General features: G+C 42.6%; 2 protein-coding genes across 9 annotated transcripts in view; one reads left to right on the top strand and one right to left on the bottom strand.

Annotated features, from left to right (window-relative positions):
• RRBP1 (ribosome binding protein 1) overlaps window positions 1–13,826 on the top strand; it is a 34,776-nt gene extending 20,950 nt beyond the window's left edge. For 2 of the 7 annotated variants that reach the window (XM_061559152.1, XM_061559154.1), the window contains exons 11-26: window positions 431–508; window positions 738–775; window positions 1,249–1,339; window positions 2,454–2,534; window positions 3,296–3,388; window positions 5,319–5,402; window positions 5,770–5,859; window positions 6,442–6,534; window positions 7,469–7,540; window positions 8,642–8,725; window positions 8,975–9,058; window positions 9,927–10,031; window positions 10,364–10,432; window positions 12,313–12,384; window positions 12,828–12,989; window positions 13,272–13,826. In XM_061559152.1, the coding sequence (XP_061415136.1) occupies window positions 431–508; window positions 738–775; window positions 1,249–1,339; window positions 2,454–2,534; window positions 3,296–3,388; window positions 5,319–5,402; window positions 5,770–5,859; window positions 6,442–6,534; window positions 7,469–7,540; window positions 8,642–8,725; window positions 8,975–9,058; window positions 9,927–10,031; window positions 10,364–10,432; window positions 12,313–12,384; window positions 12,828–12,989; window positions 13,272–13,310 (1,335 nt within the window). In that variant the 3' untranslated portion in view covers window positions 13,311–13,826. The remainder of the gene's footprint in view (window positions 1–430; window positions 509–737; window positions 776–1,248; window positions 1,340–2,453; window positions 2,535–3,295; window positions 3,389–5,318; window positions 5,403–5,769; window positions 5,860–6,441; window positions 6,535–7,468; window positions 7,541–8,641; window positions 8,726–8,974; window positions 9,059–9,926; window positions 10,032–10,363; window positions 10,433–12,312; window positions 12,385–12,827; window positions 12,990–13,271) is intronic. The other 5 variants (XM_061559155.1, XM_061559156.1, XM_061559157.1 and 2 more) reach the window with 5 other exon arrangements.
• Window positions 13,638–20,211, bottom strand: CFL2 (cofilin 2). Of its 2 annotated transcripts, none has more exons than XM_061559161.1 (4): window positions 20,190–20,211; window positions 16,680–16,987; window positions 15,471–15,547; window positions 13,638–15,153 (listed from the first exon to the last, which is right to left on the bottom strand). In XM_061559161.1, the coding sequence occupies exons 2-4, from the start codon at window positions 16,937–16,939 to the stop codon at window positions 15,041–15,043; spliced, it is 450 nt and encodes a 149-aa protein (XP_061415145.1). In that variant the 5' UTR covers window positions 16,940–16,987; window positions 20,190–20,211; the 3' UTR covers window positions 13,638–15,040. The 2 variants fall into 2 exon arrangements, with proteins under 2 accessions (XP_061415145.1, XP_061415144.1); XM_061559160.1 differs by lacking the exon at window positions 20,190–20,211 and adding an exon at window positions 19,661–19,786.
• Between the last annotated feature and the right edge of the window lie 1,454 nt (window positions 20,212–21,665).

Below are 21,665 nucleotides of genomic sequence, written 5' to 3'. Positions count from 1 at the left end.
TCTGCTATAAATTTCTACATGATAAGCCACTTAATTGGGCTATAATTTGAGGCCAGGTCGCGTGTAAAAAAAGAGCGATGTAGCACAGTGGCCCTTACCATGTAAAAAAAATAGTTTAACTTAAATAGTTTAATTATGGAACTCTGGTGGTACTGTCTATCCAATGTATAATTAATGTAAAATGTTTTCGATTTGCTTACTTACAAACTAGGTTGTAATCCAAATCATTTTTGTATGCCGTGTACGTCATGTTATATATTTGACAATCCAAAAATGGTTGAGCATACTTACATGCGATTGATTGTTGCCCCCTTCAAAGAGGCTTATCATTTACTTGTAAGTGAAACGTTCAACACTATCATGTTAAATGTGAAATACTAAAATATAAATGCGATGCTGTTTCTCTTTGCCAAATACATTTATACACAAGGAGTTGCAGGAGGAGAATGATACCCTAAGAAATCTCTTAGAAACTCTACAAGAATCTCTGACTCCGTTTGCTGGACAGGTATCTGGAGCAGCTTTGGTAGAAGTGCTTTACCAAGGGATTTTCTGGTTCCATTGCTTCGTTGTAGAGTCTCATTCATTTCATCACGATTAGTAGTTGGTGACCCATCATACTTCTGCAAAACTATAGGCTTGCCTGTAATTGCGAATTCATCTTCTTTTTCATATAAATTAAGCTTTCTTATAGTGTTTAATAAAAAATACAATAACAGTTTGTATTCCATTTTTAGGAATCTCACATGGAAGAGATTCAGAAGCTGCAGACTCAGTAAGTAAAAAGAAAGAACGTTTTCAGCACATTTTTTTCTATTTTAGAAGACTTGTATTTGTTTATTCAGCTCTTAGTTCTAATTAAAGCATTACATTAATGTGCTTATGAGTAACTGTAATATTGTTTTTCTTAATGGATGGTAACTTTTTTGTTTGGAAAGTATTGTAGCTGAAAAAGCATTAACTTAAACATTACATGCTGCCTAAAATGCTAAGAAAATAATAAAACCTAATGATGTTTTCAACATCCTTTTAAAACAAATGTTAGAGAACAAGCAGAAGCATCACTGCACACAGGCCACTTGCACTTATAAAGGCTAAATGCAATTATTTAGTTGTACGTTGGTTGGAACTTTGAACTGTTCGTGTTAGGAAAATATTCCATGTAAAGTGGGCAGTGATTTATTGATGTGGGCTTGCGAGAGAGCTTCTAATGGAGGTGCGCTGAAACGAAACATGACTGTGTGGCAGGGTGAAGGAGCGTGACGACCAGCTGGCCGCGTTTGAGAAGCAGGTGCTGTTGCTCAGTGAGAGTGTCGAGCAGCAGAAGCAGAAGAACAATGTAAGAGACTTGCCACTGCTTGGCAGATATTTCACCTGAAAGGATCTCGGGGGGGGGGGGGGGGGGTGGTAAACTCGTGAGGTCTCCTTTATTTAGTCATGTAGGTGACGTGGCCGAACAGGAGTGCGTTCACTTCTTGTAGCAGAGGTTCATGGTTCGGGTGTATTAGCCAAAAGGTACGAGCTCTCTGCTTCACAGTGGACGTTCAACGATCCCGTTGCACCATTTTTAAGTGTAGGCCCTTTTGTGCCAGTGACATGGTGGTCCAAGTTTCCCAAATGTGAAAAATTCCCTGCAAATTAGTCAGTTGGATTATATATAGCAATCATTGCCCTCTACTGTGAAGACTTGGCAGGACCCTGAGTAAACAAGCATCGTAGTAATAATGGTAATGCTTGTCTGCTAAATGTTAACATGAGATTTTCTGAATTTGGGAAAGACGCATGAACTAATGTTCAGAATGTGTCCCCACCATCGTTGGTCCTTTCATCAGGTGTGTAACGATTCGCCCCCCTCGCCAGCCAATTTGATGAATTGTCATCTTTCAAGGTCGCCATCTGATTCAAGAATTGGTTATTTCACATTGTGGGGAATATGTCCTCTATCTGCTGCAATGGTCTCTTGAACCCATGACATAAAGCACATACAAATTTAAAAAAATATCGATTCTTACACTCAACAAATGCTTGTATCATGGGCTGAGTAATCTACATCGATCGATGCATTGGTTCCCGCCTTGGTTTAACGACAGCGTGCCACATTGTGTCTTGCATATTTTTGCTCTTCAGCACCCTCTGCCTACTGTTTTGTGCCTGTAATTTTAATTTAAGGCTAGTGCTACAAACAAATGCATTTTCCAATAATATCTGCCATTGGTGCGTACAGAACACATAGAATTACTTTATCCATTGTATTGCTACCTAGCTTGACTGTACTCTGGCAGTTATTCTGTATGCCTTGCATTCATTTGCACTCTTGGCATGTTTTTTATTTAACGCTTCAAAACTAAAAGTGTTTTTTCATTTAACCTTGGCGCAACCGCGTGCAATGCATGGCGTTTGGAATGTGCTTATTTCTCTACAATAGTCACAGATTGTGGCCTTCTCTAAAACAGGATCTGCGAGAGAAAAACTGGAAAGCGATGGAAGCTGTCAATTCAGCAGAACAGCTGAGCAGTGCAAGCTCGACTGCTAAGGTGGTTTTCTTGCCTGTGTAACTAATGAACCATCATGCCCACCTCTCCAGACGTTGTCCTCGAATTTAGTTTTCCATAACAGTGTAGAAATTATGCTGCAATTGTGCAGATCGGTTTTTAAATAAATATAATTTGGCAAGTAAATGTAAATGAATGGACCACTATATTGTTTCTTCTCACACTTTAATATATATATTATATTTCGATTTAAAGCTTTCGTGACTGCAGGGATCCATCTTCTTGGTTCTTTCGGTAAAGTCACGTAGAAGGGAAGCAATAAAATAATAAAAATAAAACATAATAAAATAAAATAATTCTCACGACGTTTCGGCCACAACGCAAGCAGCCGTCCTCTTCACCTGAGGACGGCTGCTGTCCTCTACGTGACTTTACCGAAAGAACCAAGAAGATATATATTATATATTAAAATGGTGACTATGGCAATAATACTTACTATTTTCGATGTAGTTTTTTATTTAAGCTCACTATAAAGCAGTTTCAAGCATGTCTGTTTCATTTACTCAGAAGCCCATTCAAGAGTATATATTATGCAAAGTCACATTTTCACAACTTAAGACTTAAAAGAATACAGACATTATCTCTCCGTCCCAAATCTACCCTGCTTTCGTTGACTTTTACCATTATAAACACATTGCATGTTCCTTTGCTGCATGTTATGCATAAAGCCTACGAGTAATGTATTAAGTGCTTGTGGTTTGTCATGAGCGTATGTAAGTCATGTGATTTGTCGTCTTGCACAGGAGGATCTGGAGAAGAAGATGGAGGAAATCGAGCGGCACACACGGGAGACGCTTCAGAATCTCTTCCCCACCGTGCCAGTCCCTGCAGAGACGGTATAGCGCAGGGTTGTGGTGCATCATTGCACTGCAGCTGATGCCCTGTGTGGCACGTGTATCCGTCGTCCTACCCATGCACACTGCAAAATCTGGTGTCCCCGTCTTGAACAAGCACGAATTATAAAATTGTTAAAAACTAACATACCACCATGGAAAATCTCGATGTTAATTATATATATTCGAACGTGTTTTTTATGCAGTATATTTTGTATAAATCATGCATTCCAATTCAAGCATAATGGGATTTCACCTGATTATGTATATAGAACATTGCATTACAGGAAATTGATAGCGGTGTGTATCTTGCACTTTAATGCACAATGTTCTACTTGAAGCAGTAACACTGATATGCGTCTATTTACACTCCTACACTTTGTTAAGCAAAGTAATATTGCAATGCTGAGTAATTGTCTGTGGTCAAAAAGGAACGTGCAATCTTTTGGAATACCTGCTGTAACGCCGGTGAATATAGTACTCTATTTTAGTGTGAAGTGGGTTTAGAGTTTTCATATCCATCATTCTGTGTCAGGAAGGGGACAATTTGTATTTAACTTACATGTACATATTTACACGGATGCCCCCCTTTATTTACTGGAGGTGAAACGTTCCACAAAGAAAACAATCTACAGCTTATTGTTTTTTTATGACCAGTTGCTGCCATTGATTGGATGAAATTGGACTCTCTACGAGTTAAAATGATTTCAATATTTACTCAACCATTTATTTGCTAAGCATTTGTGTGACACATTGCATTGTGGAAAATGACAGATATCAAGAATGATGCATTGTTTGGTAATGGGAACAACATAATTGATACCTTCACATTTTCAGATATCAAGAATGATGCATTGTTTGGTAATGGGAACAACATAATTGATACGTTCGCATTTTCCCTGTTGAAACACCTGGAAAGGCTGGTTTTTATGCCAGGTTATAAGTACATTATCTCCAGTAGTAGGGCATATTGCACAGGACATGAAAAAACATGCAATAGGGCGGCATATATTATTGTAATATCCAACCGCGTGTATCAGGCAGTCCGTCGCTTAGCAACGTGCATGTGAGGTTCTATTCTGAATGAAAAAGGACAGTCGTGATTCTTAGTTGATTATTAATTTGTCTTTTTACACCAGTGCAATAATACTCAATAGTGTAACCCAGTGCTAATCTGACTGCCATTTCATATTCATGAGCTATGAAGCACTACCTACTTGTGTTTAATTTTTAAATAACAAAAAATGGTCATGGTAATGATGTAGCACGTAAATTCATGTTTCAGACGCCCATGTCAGTGTTTGCTATAGCCATGATTGCCATGGTATTCAAATGGCAGTGAAGTGTCCAGCTCTGTTATTCAATGTAAAATATCTATTTTGTTGCTCATGAGCATGGGGTAGTGCTAATCTCCTTTTCAGAGCTTGGTGACATTGTGGGAAATTCCACATTCTTATGACAGGGTGTTCTCATTGTTCAACTTATAAATACAGCAGAAATGCAAATAATTCCTATGAGAATAGCCCAGGAATACAAGGGAGTAATACAGGAATTATTTGTTGACCAATGTGGCCCAAGCAAAATAGAGGGTAAATATTGTTTCATTTGATCCCCTCTAGAAGGTGCTAATGAATATCAACACCCCTACAGAGGGAGACCTTCATCTTCTTGGTTCTTTCGGTAAAGTCACGTAGAAGGGAAGTAATAAAATAATAAAAATAAAACATAATAAAATAAAATAATTCTCACCACGTTTCGGCCACAACGCAAGCAGCCATCGTCAAAATTATGAGAGCTTTAAAGTCAATGGTATGTGGTCGTGTGCCTCCTTGTAAACCATGTTGCTATTCATAAGGACAACCCGATGCTCTTCTTGACCCTTGAACAATGGAGAACTCGGCCTGTGTGTGTTTAACCCTTGGTGTGCATGCAGAAGCTGAAGCAGTGGCTGCAGGAGTTTGAGAAGCTCGCAGAGGAGAGCCTCAAGCAGCAAAAGGAAGCTGGGTCCTCATCCGTGGTGCGATAACTGCAGTGGTGTCTCTCGGATATTCATTTATAACTTGTCTCATAATGATTCCTTGCTTGCATATCAATTTAACCAATGGAATACTTCATACAGATTTCGTTACACAAATATTACATATTTTAAAAAATAATAAAGTCGCCATATGAAGAGGGAAATTTGTGAATGTTTAGTTTTTCATGAGTATCAGACTTGAGTCATTGCTCTACACGTAACAACATTCTAACTGCCACGAAGCCTCAGTCGGGGTCTTGAAAAGGAGCATCATTAAACGTAAAAATAAACATCTGCTTCTTTGGACGCCACTGCGGATTTCTTACGCTGAGGGGTAAGATAAATTTTGTCTGTGGGTGTCCTTCAGGAGCTAACGCAACAGCTCGAGGAGGCAGACCAGGCACGCAAACATGCGCAGTCCGAGTGTGACAAGTACAAAGCAGTGCTGGCTGACACGGTGAGTCTGGTCAGGTCCTGCACACTTGATACCCTTTCCACACAGGTCTAGGAACTGGGTTGTGATGCATTGGTTTGGGTATTTTATGTCGATATGTCAAAGTTTCACAGTTCATATTCTATAAATTACCTTTCACTGTAGCTGTCACAATTATTTGAATATTAAATAAGTTAATTACATTTTATGAATAGATTTATAAGGATGTATTTATTCACCATTTAAAATGGACTTCGTTGGTTTGAAGTATGCATTAACGAAAAGATTTTCGTTATTTTTACATATAATTTGTTAATGTGCAGCTTGCGTCCACTATAGGTTCTATGTTTAACAAAATAGCAAAAAAAAGTATTCTTAGATATGACTTCATTAAATCACAAGGGGGGTGAATCATGAGATTCTTGATAATAATAACGTGGGAAAATCATACCATGAAATTAAATCTTTATAAATGCGCAACTTTCATTTTCATCTCATGCAGCAGAAGCAAGTCGTTTTGGGTATGTTCGGATGGCAATGTTGGAAAACAACTGTGTAATCACACCGCAGGGGTTGCACTTTGAAGCTTGGCTTTGTTTTTTTCAGGAGGGCATCTTGAAGCAGCTGCAGGGAAGTGTGGAGGCGGAAGAGCAGCGATGGAGAAGTCAGATTGCCGAGGCCGAGTCCAGCCTTCAGCAGGTTTGAGCTCTTGGCTGACTCGCACACTAAAGCAGCGCCTTCAAGGGAATTCTCACGACATGTGCCACACTATATACACTGCATATAAACTGATACTGGTAGGAACCTCCTGGTTACACCAGCCCACAGGGGATTATTGTGTCCGTCGTGCAGGGAGGGGCTGGGTGGGGAGGGAGGGGCTGGGTGGGGAGGGGCTGGGTAGGGAGGGGCTGGGTAGGTGGGGAGGGGCTGGTCACCCCGTCGTGCCCTTATAAAACTCAACGTTTAACCTACTCACGCCGGCTTGTGCCCGCCCTCGCTGTCGAGCATATTTGCGGAATACACCACGCCGCCGTTGACCCTGGCCATTGACCGAGCAACCCAACGTTCCTACCAACTCCCTCCGCAGGAATTTGTTTCGGGGTTTACTGGGGTTATTATTTACCATTATTATTATTCTTGGTTATCCAGGAAAGCCGCCGCCTCACTGAGTTTCAAAACTCATTCGGGAGGGTCCTGCTAAGTTTTCGCAGGAGGGGCAAACATTGCTGTTTTCCAGTTATGTAGCTGATGAGGACATTTTCAAACGTGGAAAATTTTGACCATGATGCTGACACAAAGCAGTGCTTTATTTTTTACAGTATGCATGGCTGTTTTGGTATTTGGTTAGCTTCTTTGCAACTGTGGAATGGAAAAGATTGATGCACATAGCCAACTGCTGCCCATCACAACCAATGAATGGTGGCACCAAAGCAGTTTACAATCAATGCCGTTGAATGGCCAAGGAACGTAAACATCAATTTAATACCTTTCTTGCTGTTCCAAAAAGCAATTGCTCATCTCTGCAACACACAATGCAAAAGAAGAATAAGCTTTTCACTAAAAATATTCCTGAATATACTTAAAAACTACCCGTTGGACTTGTAATGATGGATTGTGTCATGCTGTGCATTAGTCACAGGAGCGTGTCCAGGTTCTGGAGGAGTCATTGCACAAACTTCAAGGAGAATCCCAAAGTTCTGTGCAGGTACACCATCGGTTTTATAACAGTTGCCATTTTGTCCCTTACAACTTTGGCTATGGTTGAATTGTTTTTATGTTTTGTCATTATTAACATTAGTGGCATATTTGTACTCTAATTTATGACTTGTTTTTCTGTTGTAAAAGCACATATATGCATTACTCCATTATATGTCCACTTTTGAAACATGTATTATTAGTTCAGCCTATTGGCTTTCAGACCAAAGTATCCAGCAGCATTTGTTTAAGCTATAAAACTGGAGCGGTTTCTACCTTCTGGGTCTCATCAGCTGATTCAGGCTTGTTAAGCCAATACTGCTGGATTGTCAGATGTTATTGGCAACAGCACTCTATATAAACGATGGCACCCTGTTGAATGCAAAATGCAATATTCTTACAAACTCACTTTTTTGGGGGGGGGGGGCGGGCATTGAGATTAAACTCGCACAACAATCCCTTGCCAACCACGGGGGTGATGTCCCTGAAAACAGCCATGGTCGGCAAAAACGCGGTTGGTAATAATAAGGCCTTTATGGGAAATAGAGAAGAGGGGAAATAGAGGGTTCAGGCAACCGCAGCCACCGTCACTCGTCAAAGCCTAAGTTTCCGTTACTTCGTTAAACACAAATAAAATAAACAATAACATACTAAAAAACAAATGTAAAAATAACAATTAAAAACAATGTTATTTACCTTTAATACTGAGGGTTGAAGTCCACGTTTATGATGACTTTGATAAGGATGAGGTAATGGCAAAGGTGGTTGTTAGGACGTGGGGCTTTGCCCACCACCCTCTACTTCCACCTAGTGGTGGAAGGAGAGCAGTGGTGGGAGCTGGGCAAGGGGATGATGCACGGAGGTAATAGAGATGCGGGTGATTTGAAATTACAAGTGCTGGTCGCTGTGCTAAACCCCAGATACACAAAACTCCATACCACGGTTATGAAATTGGTATGTCAAAGGAAAACCGTGGATACATAAATACCACGGATGCGAAAAACGCAGTTGGTGAGGGATTGTTGTGTAAGCAGAAATCCGTTCTTTGTCAGCACATGTAAGTAAAGTTTTAGTCCATTGACAGTATTGCCTTGGATGGTGTTTGGTGTAGCTTCAGGCCACGGTGAGCAAGCTGGAGACGCAGTTGACAGAAGCTCAGGCCGAGAGCGAAAAGCAGTCGGCTTATGCAGCAGAGGTGAGCCTCACATCCAGCCCTTATCCATCTAATGGAGGCACTGTTAATTCTGAGTGAGAGTTTGATACTTGAAAGTTGTGGATATCTAACTTTGTGTTGCAAATGTATCATGATGTATTTTGTTTGCTGTAAGACCTGTTGGTTTCCTGTTCGAGCCAAAACATGTTTTAATTGTGCTTGTATTTTGTGAATAATTTGTTTTTACTTTCAGCTGCAGCTATGTGTTACATTTTCTGTATTCTCTTGCAGCTGAAGGGTAAACTTTCAGATTCTGACTGCAAATTCACAGCTGTAGATGCAGAGATGCAAAAACAGAGTGAAGAGCTTATTTCGGTAAGATTTGTAAATGGAACAGGATGGTGTGGCGTGGTGTTATGTGTTCTTGGTCCAATCTGTACTCATTAACTTGTTCCCAATTGATTTTTCTTGTCTCCAGCGGCTGAAGTTCAAAACTTCTTTAACATCGTTATTTCATTGCAGCTGCTTTTAATGATGCCTTGTGTTGGATACGTAGTTTTATTTTTGCACTTACATTTATTTGGTAACCTTTTGTTACAAAATGTGCTGACATTTTTTTACTTTACAGACAGGCATATATGGCATAGGATTTTATTTTTAAATTTAGTGGGGCAGCCCATCCTATGGGTGAGATGGAATGACACGTGACTTACCAGTTATCAACTCGCCCGATTGTCCCCACGCACCCGTTTATACAATATAGTGTAAAGGCTGTTGAAGTTTAATTGGCTCCCCTCACCCCTTAATGGCACATGCCTATCCGTTATGATTTTTTACATGTTCTTATAGGGCTATTGTCATGCGCTACAGCGATTGTAAATGATACAGCAATATATGCAGCGCCAGGACAGATGATTTGAATGATTGTATTCAAGCTATCGTTTTCTCCCTCGTAATTTCAACCTCGCTTGCATAAATTGCCCACAATCTTTTAAATTTGCCTCATTCATTGAAATTAGTGGATCAGTCTAGGAGGAGTTCTTTGGATAAAGATACACCTATACAAAGATCCACAAAGATTAGCTACTTGTAATTAGGCCCTTAACCTGACAACATTAAATCGGAACACAACTTTACATGTATGCACCCTGCTAATGCCTGGACATTTGAAAATTGAAGTGACGTGGAAACGCTGCCTTTAAGAAGACTGGGCTTGCTCAGCTCGATGTGATGCTGTTTGCAGGTGAGGCAGCAGCTGAGCGAAATTCAGACCAGGTTGCTGGAGGCGGAATCTGCTTCCTCGTCCGACCAGGCATTCGTCCTTATGGACGATATAGAATTGGAAGGGGTGAGATTTTTGTGACACACCATTTCTCTTGCATGGGGGACCAGAATGAGAATGCTCTTTTCCTTCTTTCCGGCACTAACCCAACACTAACCCCAATTTTCTCATTTGTGCATGTGCAAGAGGACATCTTTTTGATGCTTTCAGATTGTCGGTCTGTGGCGTTTGCGTATACATTAACCCTTCACTTTTCTCCAAATCAAAGACAGGCACTAATCCTGTTCCATTGCAGTTAACTCAATGCTTGCTGGTGACATCTTCTGACCCTTAGTGCAACTTAAATTTAAGCTAATATTTGAGCAAATTGTGAGCAACATTGGTCAATGTGTTTACAGCTGAGGGGACAGATCAGCGAGATGATGGCGCGGCTGGAGGTGGAAGATCAGAAGCCTCATACTGAGAGGGTAAGCAAAGAAGTTGTTGTCGCCTAGTAACTTCCCACTGCTGGACAAAGGCTCCCTCCATTACCTTACATTTCTTCCTTTCCTGAGTTGTCATCCAGTAGTGGTCTCTGGCTTATTTAATTTTAGTGGAAAAAGATGAAACATGCATTTTGAGTATTTGGCTGATATAAATTTCCACATAAGCTACTTCGTTCAGCTATCATTTGTGGCCAAATCGCTTATGAAAAATAGGTATATAGTTCTGAAAGAATCTGGGATTATATGAACAATGACAACAAACCTCAACCGTAATAAACAGGACCACCACAATCATAAAATAAATTAAGCAAACCAGTCATCGCCATTCTGAAAGATGGAAAGACTCACCCTCCAACTACAGGACCTAATGAAACGTGACATGCTTGTCAAGAATTCCCTCCTATGTTGACCCACAATTGCCTCCCGTACAAAACCGTCCATAGCTGCTGCAAATATTGTGTAGCCTTCGCCACCCTCAGAAGCTGGTGTTCAGTGTCAACAAAAAACTGGAACGATCAATGACTTCTCTGCTGTCCGACACCATTTCAACATCGTCGCCTGCTGCCCAAGTTGGCCAAAAATAATCAGATGTCGTTCTACTGTACACCTAATTGACACGACGCTTGGCAGCCGTACTTTCGGGGTACACCTCGCTGGTAAACATAGCTGCAAGAGAATTATGAAAATATGGCCTCCCTCAAGGCTTGGTCCTCGCACCGTCACTAATTCACATATATATGTGACTTGCATTGTATATCGTCTCACAAATTAATGTATGCAGATGACATAGCCCTTGCTGCACAGGCCACAAACCTCCAGAACATTGCCATTACTTACAGCTGATCAAACCTTATTGATGGCATATTTCTGTCGCTGGAGACCCTGACCAAATCCTTCCACTTGAACAGTCCATGCAGAAGATGCCACCCTTGTGTCCTGTGGCAGTCTATTTCGATAAGACCCCACTCCAAGATATCTAGGGTTTATTATAGATGCCTGACCTCAAGCTGCACGTCAAATCTGTGAAAAGACCAAATTGAGAATCGCCCTGCTACAGAAACTTGCAGGAACGACCTGGGGTTCCTCATATGATGTGCTGCAAACTCCCACCCTTTCACAAATACTCCGTGGCAAAGAATTGTTCTGCAGCCTGGTCTGGGAGCTCATACACACAACTTCTAGATGCACAATGAAATAATGCAATCCACATCATAACCGGAATACTGAAACTGACACCAATCCCCTGGCTTCGTCTGGCAAACGTTCTGCAACCAAATATCCAGATGTGCAAGCTTCACGTTTTCTTGACGACAACATACTCATCAACCAAGACATCAACAAATGTACCTCACCGCCAATTCAAGTTCTGATCCCCTTTCTGGGATCACATTACCACTATCTAAAATCTCACCCAGATCTGTAAGAATGCTGGCGAACAGACTGGAATAACGTGGATCTCCAAAATAAACCTAATTTGAGACCAAAACGTCACACCTCCTGGCTTTGACATTGCTCGAAAACCTGCTTTATCAGTTGTAGCAGAGCATCAACAGGACGATGTGCACATCTCCTTAATTGAAAATAGACAATCCAGTGTGACTGGTCATGCAACACAAACTATGGACTATATAGTAAGCCACTGTAGTATGTGCTCCTTCAATAGAAGAGAAAACTCACACTCGCTTCTGAAGCCCTCTCGTAGCTTACAGTCCTCAACTTTCACATTTAGCTTCTGAAGTCATACACGGTAGAATATAAATGTTTTTTGTTTAATGAAATGTCTGTGATGAATAGTTTCTGAATTGACAATTAATAAAATGGCCCTTAAGAATGTTACATTCTGTCTGCACGGCAATTTACAGGAACACTCGGAGCAGTTGAACGGTTCTGGGGACGGTGCCAGTGGCGATGCTGCAGAGACAACAAAACTAAAGGTGGGCAGTGTCTCTAAATGCAAACTTATGCCAGTGTTTATTTGACATGAACTGAATCGCAGCCATATCAGCACTTGTTATTTTTACAAAGGTTTCGGTTTCTTGAACAAAAGGAGCTTCGACAAACCTGGTTTTCACCTGAGGACGGCTGCTTGCGTTGTGGCCGAAACGTCGTGAGAATTGTTTTTTTATTATTATTTTATTACTTCCCTTCTACGTGACTTTACTGAAAGAACCAAGAAGAAAAAAGGAGCTTTGTTTCAAAGCCGACTTGTAAAAATAAATGGCATTGTAAGTTGACAGCTTTGTCGTTACCGAGCTGCAATTTATTTAGCAATGTTTTTTATCGATGTTTCTCATGCACAGATGTGGTCAAATCCACGAAATGTTGTTATTTAATATATGTAAGACTTAGTTTATTCATGGTTTATACCTAAATTCAGGAACGCTTGGAAAAAGAGAAGAAACTAACCAAGGACTTGGGGCAAGCAGCAATGAAACTGCAGCAGCTGTTGAAGGCCACCCAGGAGCAGCTGAACAAAGAGAGGGAGAATTCCAAGAAACTCTCCTCCAATTCTGCTGTTGTGCCACCTGTCAAGGATTTGGTCAGTGGATAAACAAAGTAATACATAAAAAGTATCATACTGCACTGGTCAATGCACAAACTCATCGCATTTTTGGGGATGCAGCAAGTGAGTCAAAGTAGTAAATTCAATTAGAATTTAAAAAAATATCGTTGCAAGTTACCAAATTATCAGATGCACCTGAAAGATATTTTCACCGTGGCTTATTTTTGTGCAAATGTTAACACTACTTTACCATTTATATAACATACCTCTGAAATGTAACGCCTCCGGCAGTGTTATTTAAGTCTCTTTTTTTTCCAGAAGGAAGATGAAACAGCTGATGGAACTTCCGTGCAATGAGGACCAAGTGAACTAAAATTTACCTGATGCCTTATCTGTTATTAAACAATTAATATGCTCTTTATTTTAGGTGCCAGACAACAATAATGAAAGTGATTTTGTAAACTCAAGTGTTATCGCTTAGGGAAATGTATGAAATGGAATTTTAGCAATCCAACGCAACATTCCTAAAAGCTTTTTAGAAACACGGGTCCAAGTTTATTTCACTTTGACCAATGAAATGCTGTACTTTGTAGTTAAAACACTATGCTGTGTTGCTTGCCTTTTACATTTATTGAAAGGGAAAATTCTGTTCAGTTTTAATGAAAAAACAAAGGAAACTCAAAGGCAAAAGTGCAATTTTATTTTGAAAAGCATACAGTATAGTTGTAGATGAGCCGGTATGATTTTCTGACCAATTGCCAGTGCCTTGTGCTGTGGAAGCTGGATTTGATGAAAGCGAATTGTTGGTTTGGCAGACAAAGTTCTGTTGTGAAGGTGGACAAGAATAAAGGCATACTACTTTTTGACCACAAATGGATTTGTGCCTTCATTGGATGGAATGTTTGACCAAAAGGTGACATTTTAAGTACCAGTGACAAATACTTAATGTAAATCAAATAGTCGCGTTAATCAGTGATAGTTGAAGAGCAACTTGATGTAATGATCAACATAAATTAAGTCGATGCAAAATCACGTTTTAACCATCATGGAAGAAAACTGCTACTGCCAACAATCTTTGTGTAAGAGTACTTGCAACATTTATAACAGTGCATTTTAAAACATTTGTATGGTATTTAGGTTGAAGCCTGCAAAAAATTTGCATTTAATGTATTATGTAGTTTAATATACCGACAATACATCGTACTGTTACAACTTAAAAGCAAAGCATTGATCAGTTTGGTATTCTACACATCCAAAATATATGCATGTGCCAGTGGCTCTGCGTTGACACCATTAGTTTTACAAAGCAGTGACTCTTTGGCAACATCTTGGCCTCACTTATAACAACATCCAAACTGGGACAGCAGAGTTTGGAATTACTTTAAAGTAAAATAACTTAGCTGCTGCCTGCTGTTCATTTTGTAAGGCTCCAGTGTTTTGACAGGAAATTACTGCAAGGTTTGTGACTGATATGAAATTCCTTGAATTGTAATTGGATTTGTATTTAATTGCTTAATGCCTGTTTGTGTAAATGGAACTGCAAGTTTCACAGCAATGCTTAAATTCTTCATTAAAACCAGTGCTTGGCACAAACATGAGAACAATGTTTCTAAAAAAAGAGCATGCAATGTTAACGTATGTTACAGCTGAAGTACAAAATATGTGTATGAATGCACAAGATGTACTGAATGTAGTGTAAACGGTGTTTGATGGTTTGGCTTTATCAAACACTGTATGGTATCAAATCAATAGCTATCTGCAGGGCCAGTACAGCTGCAAGAATAAAGGCTTTCAGCAATTTGTATGAAATACATTTTTGGCATATCTTGAATGGAGTCAATGTTGCCTGTGTAGTTATAAGTGTTTCATAAAGCCAGCCCTTGTGCAGATGTACGATGAACCTGGCTTATAGACAGCCCTTCAAGAAGTAAAAATGTAACAGAAAATATAACTCGGACCTAGGTCCTTGGCAGCAAGAGTTATAAAGTCTGATTAATGAGAAATGTTAACTTTCAACAAAAATGTAACATAACAAAACCCCAAAAGCTGCAAGTAAATGTCAGGAGATTGTCAGGAGGTAGTCACATTTACATGGGTTTCCCCTCTAGCGTCACAACAATATTTCCCCCAAGCTTCTCTACTAAAGTGTAGTGGTCCTTGATGTCTTCCAGACCGTTCACCTGCCATTCATGCTTGATACCTGAAAGAGGCATCACAGTGATTAACATTTACCGAACTTCATGCAAAGGTAAAAATGCAGTCCTAAAATATAGCTCGTGCAACTGCTGTCAAAGTGCCCCCCCACTTGAGGGAGCAACAGAGACTCCCTAAAAGGGTATTTTGGCTGAATGGTCCATGCTGGTCAGGTACCTTGGAAGAGGTTACTACCTGTGAAATAACTCGTGCAATAAACAATATGAAATGTAGACGTGGAAAAATACATGTGTGTGTGCGCTACAAATTGATAACAATTGAGCACACTTGTGATTGCAATAATTATATATTTGCTCAAATTACCTGTAAATTTCTTTTTAATAGCATCTTTGGAGCTGGCATAAATCATCTTGCTTTTGAGTGGTGCACTGTCTGGTGCCCTGGAACAAAAACACCTTATTACATGGAGTACGTACAGCTTACATACACAACTATCATATGCCTGAGCATTTGTATCTAAAAGTTTTATGCATCCTATTTAAACGTTTACGAATGTTTCTAGTAAGCAACTTAAAAATTTCGATTTAAAGTTTTCGTGACTGCAGGGATTCATATTCTTGGTTCTTTCGGTAAAGTCACGTAGAAGGGAAATAATAAAATTAAAACTAAATTCTCACGACGTTTCGATTGCAACACAAGCAATCATTATCAGGTGCAAGAAAAAGTTTACCGCCTGATGATGATTGTGTTGCAATCGAAACGTGATAATTTAATTGCTATTTTATTATTTCCCTTCTACGTGACTTTACCGAAAGAACCAAGAACAATTACCAAAAATATATAATTTTCAGTAATTGTGTGAAAGTATAGATTTGTATATCGTATTGCGCATGTACAGCCCTTTGTCAGTCCACGACTGTATGAGGGTGTACTCGAAATGAGCCACGGGTTATTTTACGATACTTAATGCAGGCCACTTATACTTCAACTATTTTATTTACCAGTTAGAGCTCACTGAGCTATTAGCTCTTTCAGAAGCGACCTGGCCACAAATAATAATTCAACTAAGTAGCTTTCATGTAGGAATTTATAGCAGCCAAATTATGTAAACGCATGTTTCTAACATGTGGAGGGAAAAACCAGAGGGCCCGGAAGGAAAAAAAAACACGCCTATGGGGAGAACATGCAAACTCCAAATATACTGGCATTAAGGTTTAAAGAATACAAAGTATAATGGAATTGTATGCACAGACCCTCTGCTGCCGAATCGGAAGTCAGACAACAGCGCCTGTTATGAAAGACAGTAACCCAACCAAGCACTATACAGGCACAACGCTGCTTAACTTCCTAAATCTGATACGACTGGGCACATTTTAGGGTATTTGAGCAGACATTAAGGCAACAAATGTGACATTTGCTTTATCTAAAGAATGCATCATCAGTCAATCGCCATCTCTCTTGATCCTACAATGTGATAAGCCACCTAGTGCCTGCACACGACATGATTTTGCAACTGACAATCGAGCAATGGTTACTACTAACTGCAATACCAACTTAAATGCAGCTGCTTACCAAAACACAAAGACCAAGTCTTCTTTTTTGGACTCTCTGGTTTCATACGTGGCATCATAAAGTGCATAGCGACAGTCGTTTAGAGGCAACAGCTTCACGAAGGCACCGTATGGATCTTCCACCGTCTCTCCAATGTCCCCCACGAGTATCTGTCGGCTGGTCTCCACGATGATCTGTCGCTTGTCATCGCTCAGGCAGAAGAGCACGGCCTTCTTCCTCTTCTTGATCTCCTCCTGTGTCGAGGATTTCCTCACTTTCATGTCGTTGAACACCCTGATAACGTCATCGCTCACCGATACTCCAGAGGCCTGCGGGGAAGGGGACAGGCCCGAGAGAAAATGCTCGTGAGTTGTGCTCTTGTCACAAATTTAAAAATACGACAGCGCAGCGGATGCGTAATCTGCAGTGCGGTCGATAGAGGTCACGCAACAATGAGCCACCTAATGGGGGCATTATTACTTCCATTATAGTCCGCATCGCCCAATTCCAAATGCAATTCCCATTTGTTTTCCATCAATGATGTTACGTATTTTTTTTATAATTCAACAACAAATAGTAGCAGTAGTGTTACAGTAGGCAACTGAAATGTTTAAGAGTTGAATGAGTCAGACCGACCATTTGGTTTGGGGATGAGAAAAGGTGCAAGTCACGCTTGCAAATGGCAAGGTCACAAATACGACAATTCGTTCCACTATTTCGCACTCTGAGTTGGATATTAATTCGGTAGGTGTTTGAAGAATTATCTGCGCAACTTAACGACTAAAGGTTTACAGTTGAATCAATTGCCGTGTTTTTAACATTCTGGATTGTGTCTACAATGATTATGAAATTATAATTGTTTATTCCTCTTAACTGTGAACAAAAATTTAAAGCTCCACTTAACTATCAAGAAATGAATACAAAAGCTTGGCCAGATAATTTAACAGCGCAGTTGGCTACGTACGGTGCGGAAGAAATTCAACATACATGATCCACCTTTAAAAAAAATCACTTATAGGTACATTCAAAAGAGCACATTTAAGGGTAATTCTGTAATGTATTTAATCAGATCACGAGGCCCAATATCTACAACACTTAAGAGAACGGCTCAATCACTGCAATGTATAAAAGTTACGATTTGTCCATTCTTACACGCACAATACACAGAATCGACGGTATGCATGTTGATCTTAATTCGCACCGTACGTTGCCAACAGTGTTGATCAGAATCTTACACAACGAACTTATAGAAGGTTTCAGAAGCGGTTACAAATAAATGCAATATACATCATCTCATTGTGAATGGAGACGTGACCCCGAATCCTAACGAGTGAATCGAGTGGCTGTTGAGACCGATGACTCCACACACACACTTGCCACACACACACACTTGCCACACACACACCACACGTGCCACACACACACCACACACACGTGCCACACACACCACACACGTGCCACACACACACCACACGTGCCACACACACACCACACACACTTGCCACACACACAACACACGTGCCACACACACACCACACGTGCCACACACACACACCACACGTGCCACACACACACACTTGCCACACACACACCACACGTGCCACACACACACCACACACACGTGCCACACACACCACACACACGTGCCACACACACACCACACGTGCCACACACCACACACACACGTGCCACACACATCACACACACGTGCCACACACACACACGTGCCACACACACCACACGTGCCACCCACACCACACGTGCCACACACACACCACACGTGCCACACACACCACACACACGTGCCACACACACCACACACACACGTGCCAAACACACGTGTCACACACACACACACGTGTCACACACACACATGTGCCACACACACACACACGTGCCACACACACCACACACATATGCCACACACACACACACGTGCCACACACAGGCACACACACACGTGCCACACACAGGCACACACACACGTGCCACACACGTGCCACACACACACACCCACACACGTGCCACACACACACACGTGCCACACACACACCACACGTGCCACACACTACACACACACATGTCACGTACAAGTAAAAGCACGTGTATCAGCTCGGGTGAGTGCACGCACAATCAAACACAATCTAAAGCAGGTGAGAGATGCCATTGTCTGCGTATTCACGTGCATTGCAGCTCTTGAAATAGTGTGCGCAACTCTTAATAATATTGTACTGGATGAAGGCATCGGCACAGTATATGTGTGTGTGTTAAGTGTGTGCACGTCTAGCATGTTCCTGTGAGCACACCAAGTAACCACTCTTCAAATCCCATTTTATATCTCATTGAATCCCTCTTCACTAACCCATCCATTCTCAACTCTTCCTAAAACCCCATTCCTTCACATCCCATCAATTCCCACCAAATACCGGCTCTTTAAAAAAATCATATTCCTCTCTCATCCCGTTACCATCTAACCTCACCGCATTCGTGATCAGCTCGTCCTATTCAATGTGTAAACAGGATCATCTCTCTCCATCCATTCTCAAGCCGACGCGTTGGAACATTTCTCTCATCCCATTCATTCATTCACACTTCATATTCCGTTCATTCACATACAGTACCCCCCTATCCCATATATATTATCGTGTCCCATCACGGTCAATCTCTTTCCAAGCCAACCCCAATCAATCCCAGCTGTCGTGGCCACGTGAAACCCGGTAAGGCGACCACCCCACCCCACCCCCCGTGCCACCCTCCTATTATTAGCGCCGCATACCGCGAGCCAAGCCTCTCCATCTCTCCCCGACCATCACCCACCACACACACACGCACATCCACTCATGTCCTCCTACAACAAACACCACCAAATCCTTCACAACCCTCGCGGCGCGCCTGCTCATCCCTGCTCGTCCCCAGGCGAGCGAGGAGAGAGACGAAGCAGCACGAGGCTCGTGTGGAGGAGCCTGCCCGGGTAGTCACACCGCCACCACCACCACCCTCACCATGGCTCCTCCTGGGGCTGCTGCTGCTGCCGCTGCTGCCGGTGCCGCGCGTTGCGGGAAGGGGGAGGGACGGGGGAGGGGCGGTCCTCTACTTCCCCCCCTCCACCCCTCCCCCCTCCACCCCTCCCCCCTCCATCCCCTCCTCCCCCCTCTCCTCTCCTCCCCCCTCTCCCCTTTCCCCCTCCTACTATCCCCCCTCTCCCCCCTTCCTCCCCTATTCCACCCTCCACCCTTCCTCCCCTCCCTCTCCCCTCCTCACCCCCTCCTCCTATCACCCCCTCCTCCTATCCCCCCCTCTCCCCCCCTCCCCTCACCCCCACCCTCCCTCCCCTCCCCTCCCCCCACCCCTCTCCCCTCCTCCCCCCTCTCCTCACCCCCACCCTCCCTCCCCTCCCTCCCCCCTACCCTCCCTCCCCCCTCCCCTCTCTCCCCTCTCCCCCCTCCCCTCACCCCCACCCTCCCTCCCCTCACCCCCACCCTCCCTCCCCTCACTCCCCTCTCCCCCACCCCACTCCTCTCCCCCTCTCACCTCGGTCCCGTTACTCAGAGCGAGCGACGCGCCGCCTGATTGGTTCCCGCGAGCCGGTCACGTGGCGTCGCGCGGAGGGAGAGTGAGCGAGGCTGGGGTGTTATTTATTTAATTACGCGCTTCCTGATTGGACGAAAATCTCCTATTGAGACACGTGGTCGGGCGCGGCCCGCCCCCGGTTTGAGAAGCGTCGTTAATCGTGCCTCGTGCACGGCGCCGTTTTTGATTGGTCCGGTGAGTGATCACGTGGTCGCGTCGACAGGCTCGCGTTATTTATTTAAATTGTCCAATTGCACGCTGTTGATTGGTTTGGCGGTGTTGGACGCGTGCTTGTTTGCATTGCAGGTCAAGATTGTTAAGCCCCGATTTAAAACTTTCGTGACTGCAAGAATTCATTTTTTTTTTGGTAAAGTCACGTAGATAGAAGAAAAAAAAACAAATAAAGTGAATAAAAAGAATATAAAATAAAAAACACACTAATGTAGACTGGTCCACACCCGAGACAGCTTTTCTTAGAGCCTCGTCTCACATGGTGTTGGACCAGATGGCACCAAAAGGCGCACAACTCAAAGACAATGCACCATCAGCATTTGAGAGCTCGGGGTAAGCATTTACACCATTGGAACCTCCTTTGCCAGTGTGCCACGGTAAATGTTTGGCAGAGTTTATGGTACAGCCTGCCGTGATGCTTTTTTTTTCTCAGAACCAAGATGGGCATAAATTTGTTTATCAGAGTAAACAAACAAGTTAATGCATCACATTCTTAACTCTTACGCCAGCATTAACCCATATGCAGTTTTGCATTACTCGAATACTGCACAATTATTCTCGAGTCAATACATTTGTAATTACATGACACAGGCTGGTGAGAAAAGGGAAGCACGGGTACAAGCGCCGCTAAACAACATCCAATCTGAAAGGGAGAGGTATCTGGGGCAAAGGTAATGGGCGGGGTTGGCCGAGATGCTCTGGGAACCTGCTGGAAGGTTCCACGATCGGGCGTGGACAGAGGCGGAGCCTCGCCACGCCTGGGGTGATATAAGCGGGGGTCGAGGACTCGGGGTTCGTGTGTGCAGTCTTGGGTCCAGACTGCATTGCTGCTCGCCAACATCTCTCTCCGTCGTCCAGCCATGTGGAAGATCTCCTGCGGGCTTTCATCACCCTCCTTGGCACACCACCAACCAGCGACGTAGCCGAGTGTGGATGGTGGAACCGCGCCGAGTGATCGGCCGTGTGTGTAGCCAGTAGAGACGCTAACATCGAAGTGTTGTACCCAGAGTGAGAGGATAAGTTGACCTGTGTTGTGCCCGTATAAGAATAAAGAAGACGTACCCTCTGTACGATGTGTCGCGGAAGTCGCTCATTCCACATTGTATCAATCATGTGACATCCCCGATGTCACTCCAAATACTATAATTTTGTCACTCTGCACCCACGGCCCTCTTCACCCCTCCCCCCCCCATGTGTGCAGATACT

Source organism: Lethenteron reissneri, chromosome 25 (genome assembly GCF_015708825.2).
Source record: "Lethenteron reissneri isolate LAM-NWPU_2019-01 chromosome 25, ASM1570882v1, whole genome shotgun sequence".
Lineage (NCBI taxonomy): Eukaryota > Metazoa > Chordata > Hyperoartia > Petromyzontiformes > Petromyzontidae > Lethenteron > Lethenteron reissneri.
This window is presented reverse-complemented; position numbering and strand designations above follow the sequence as displayed.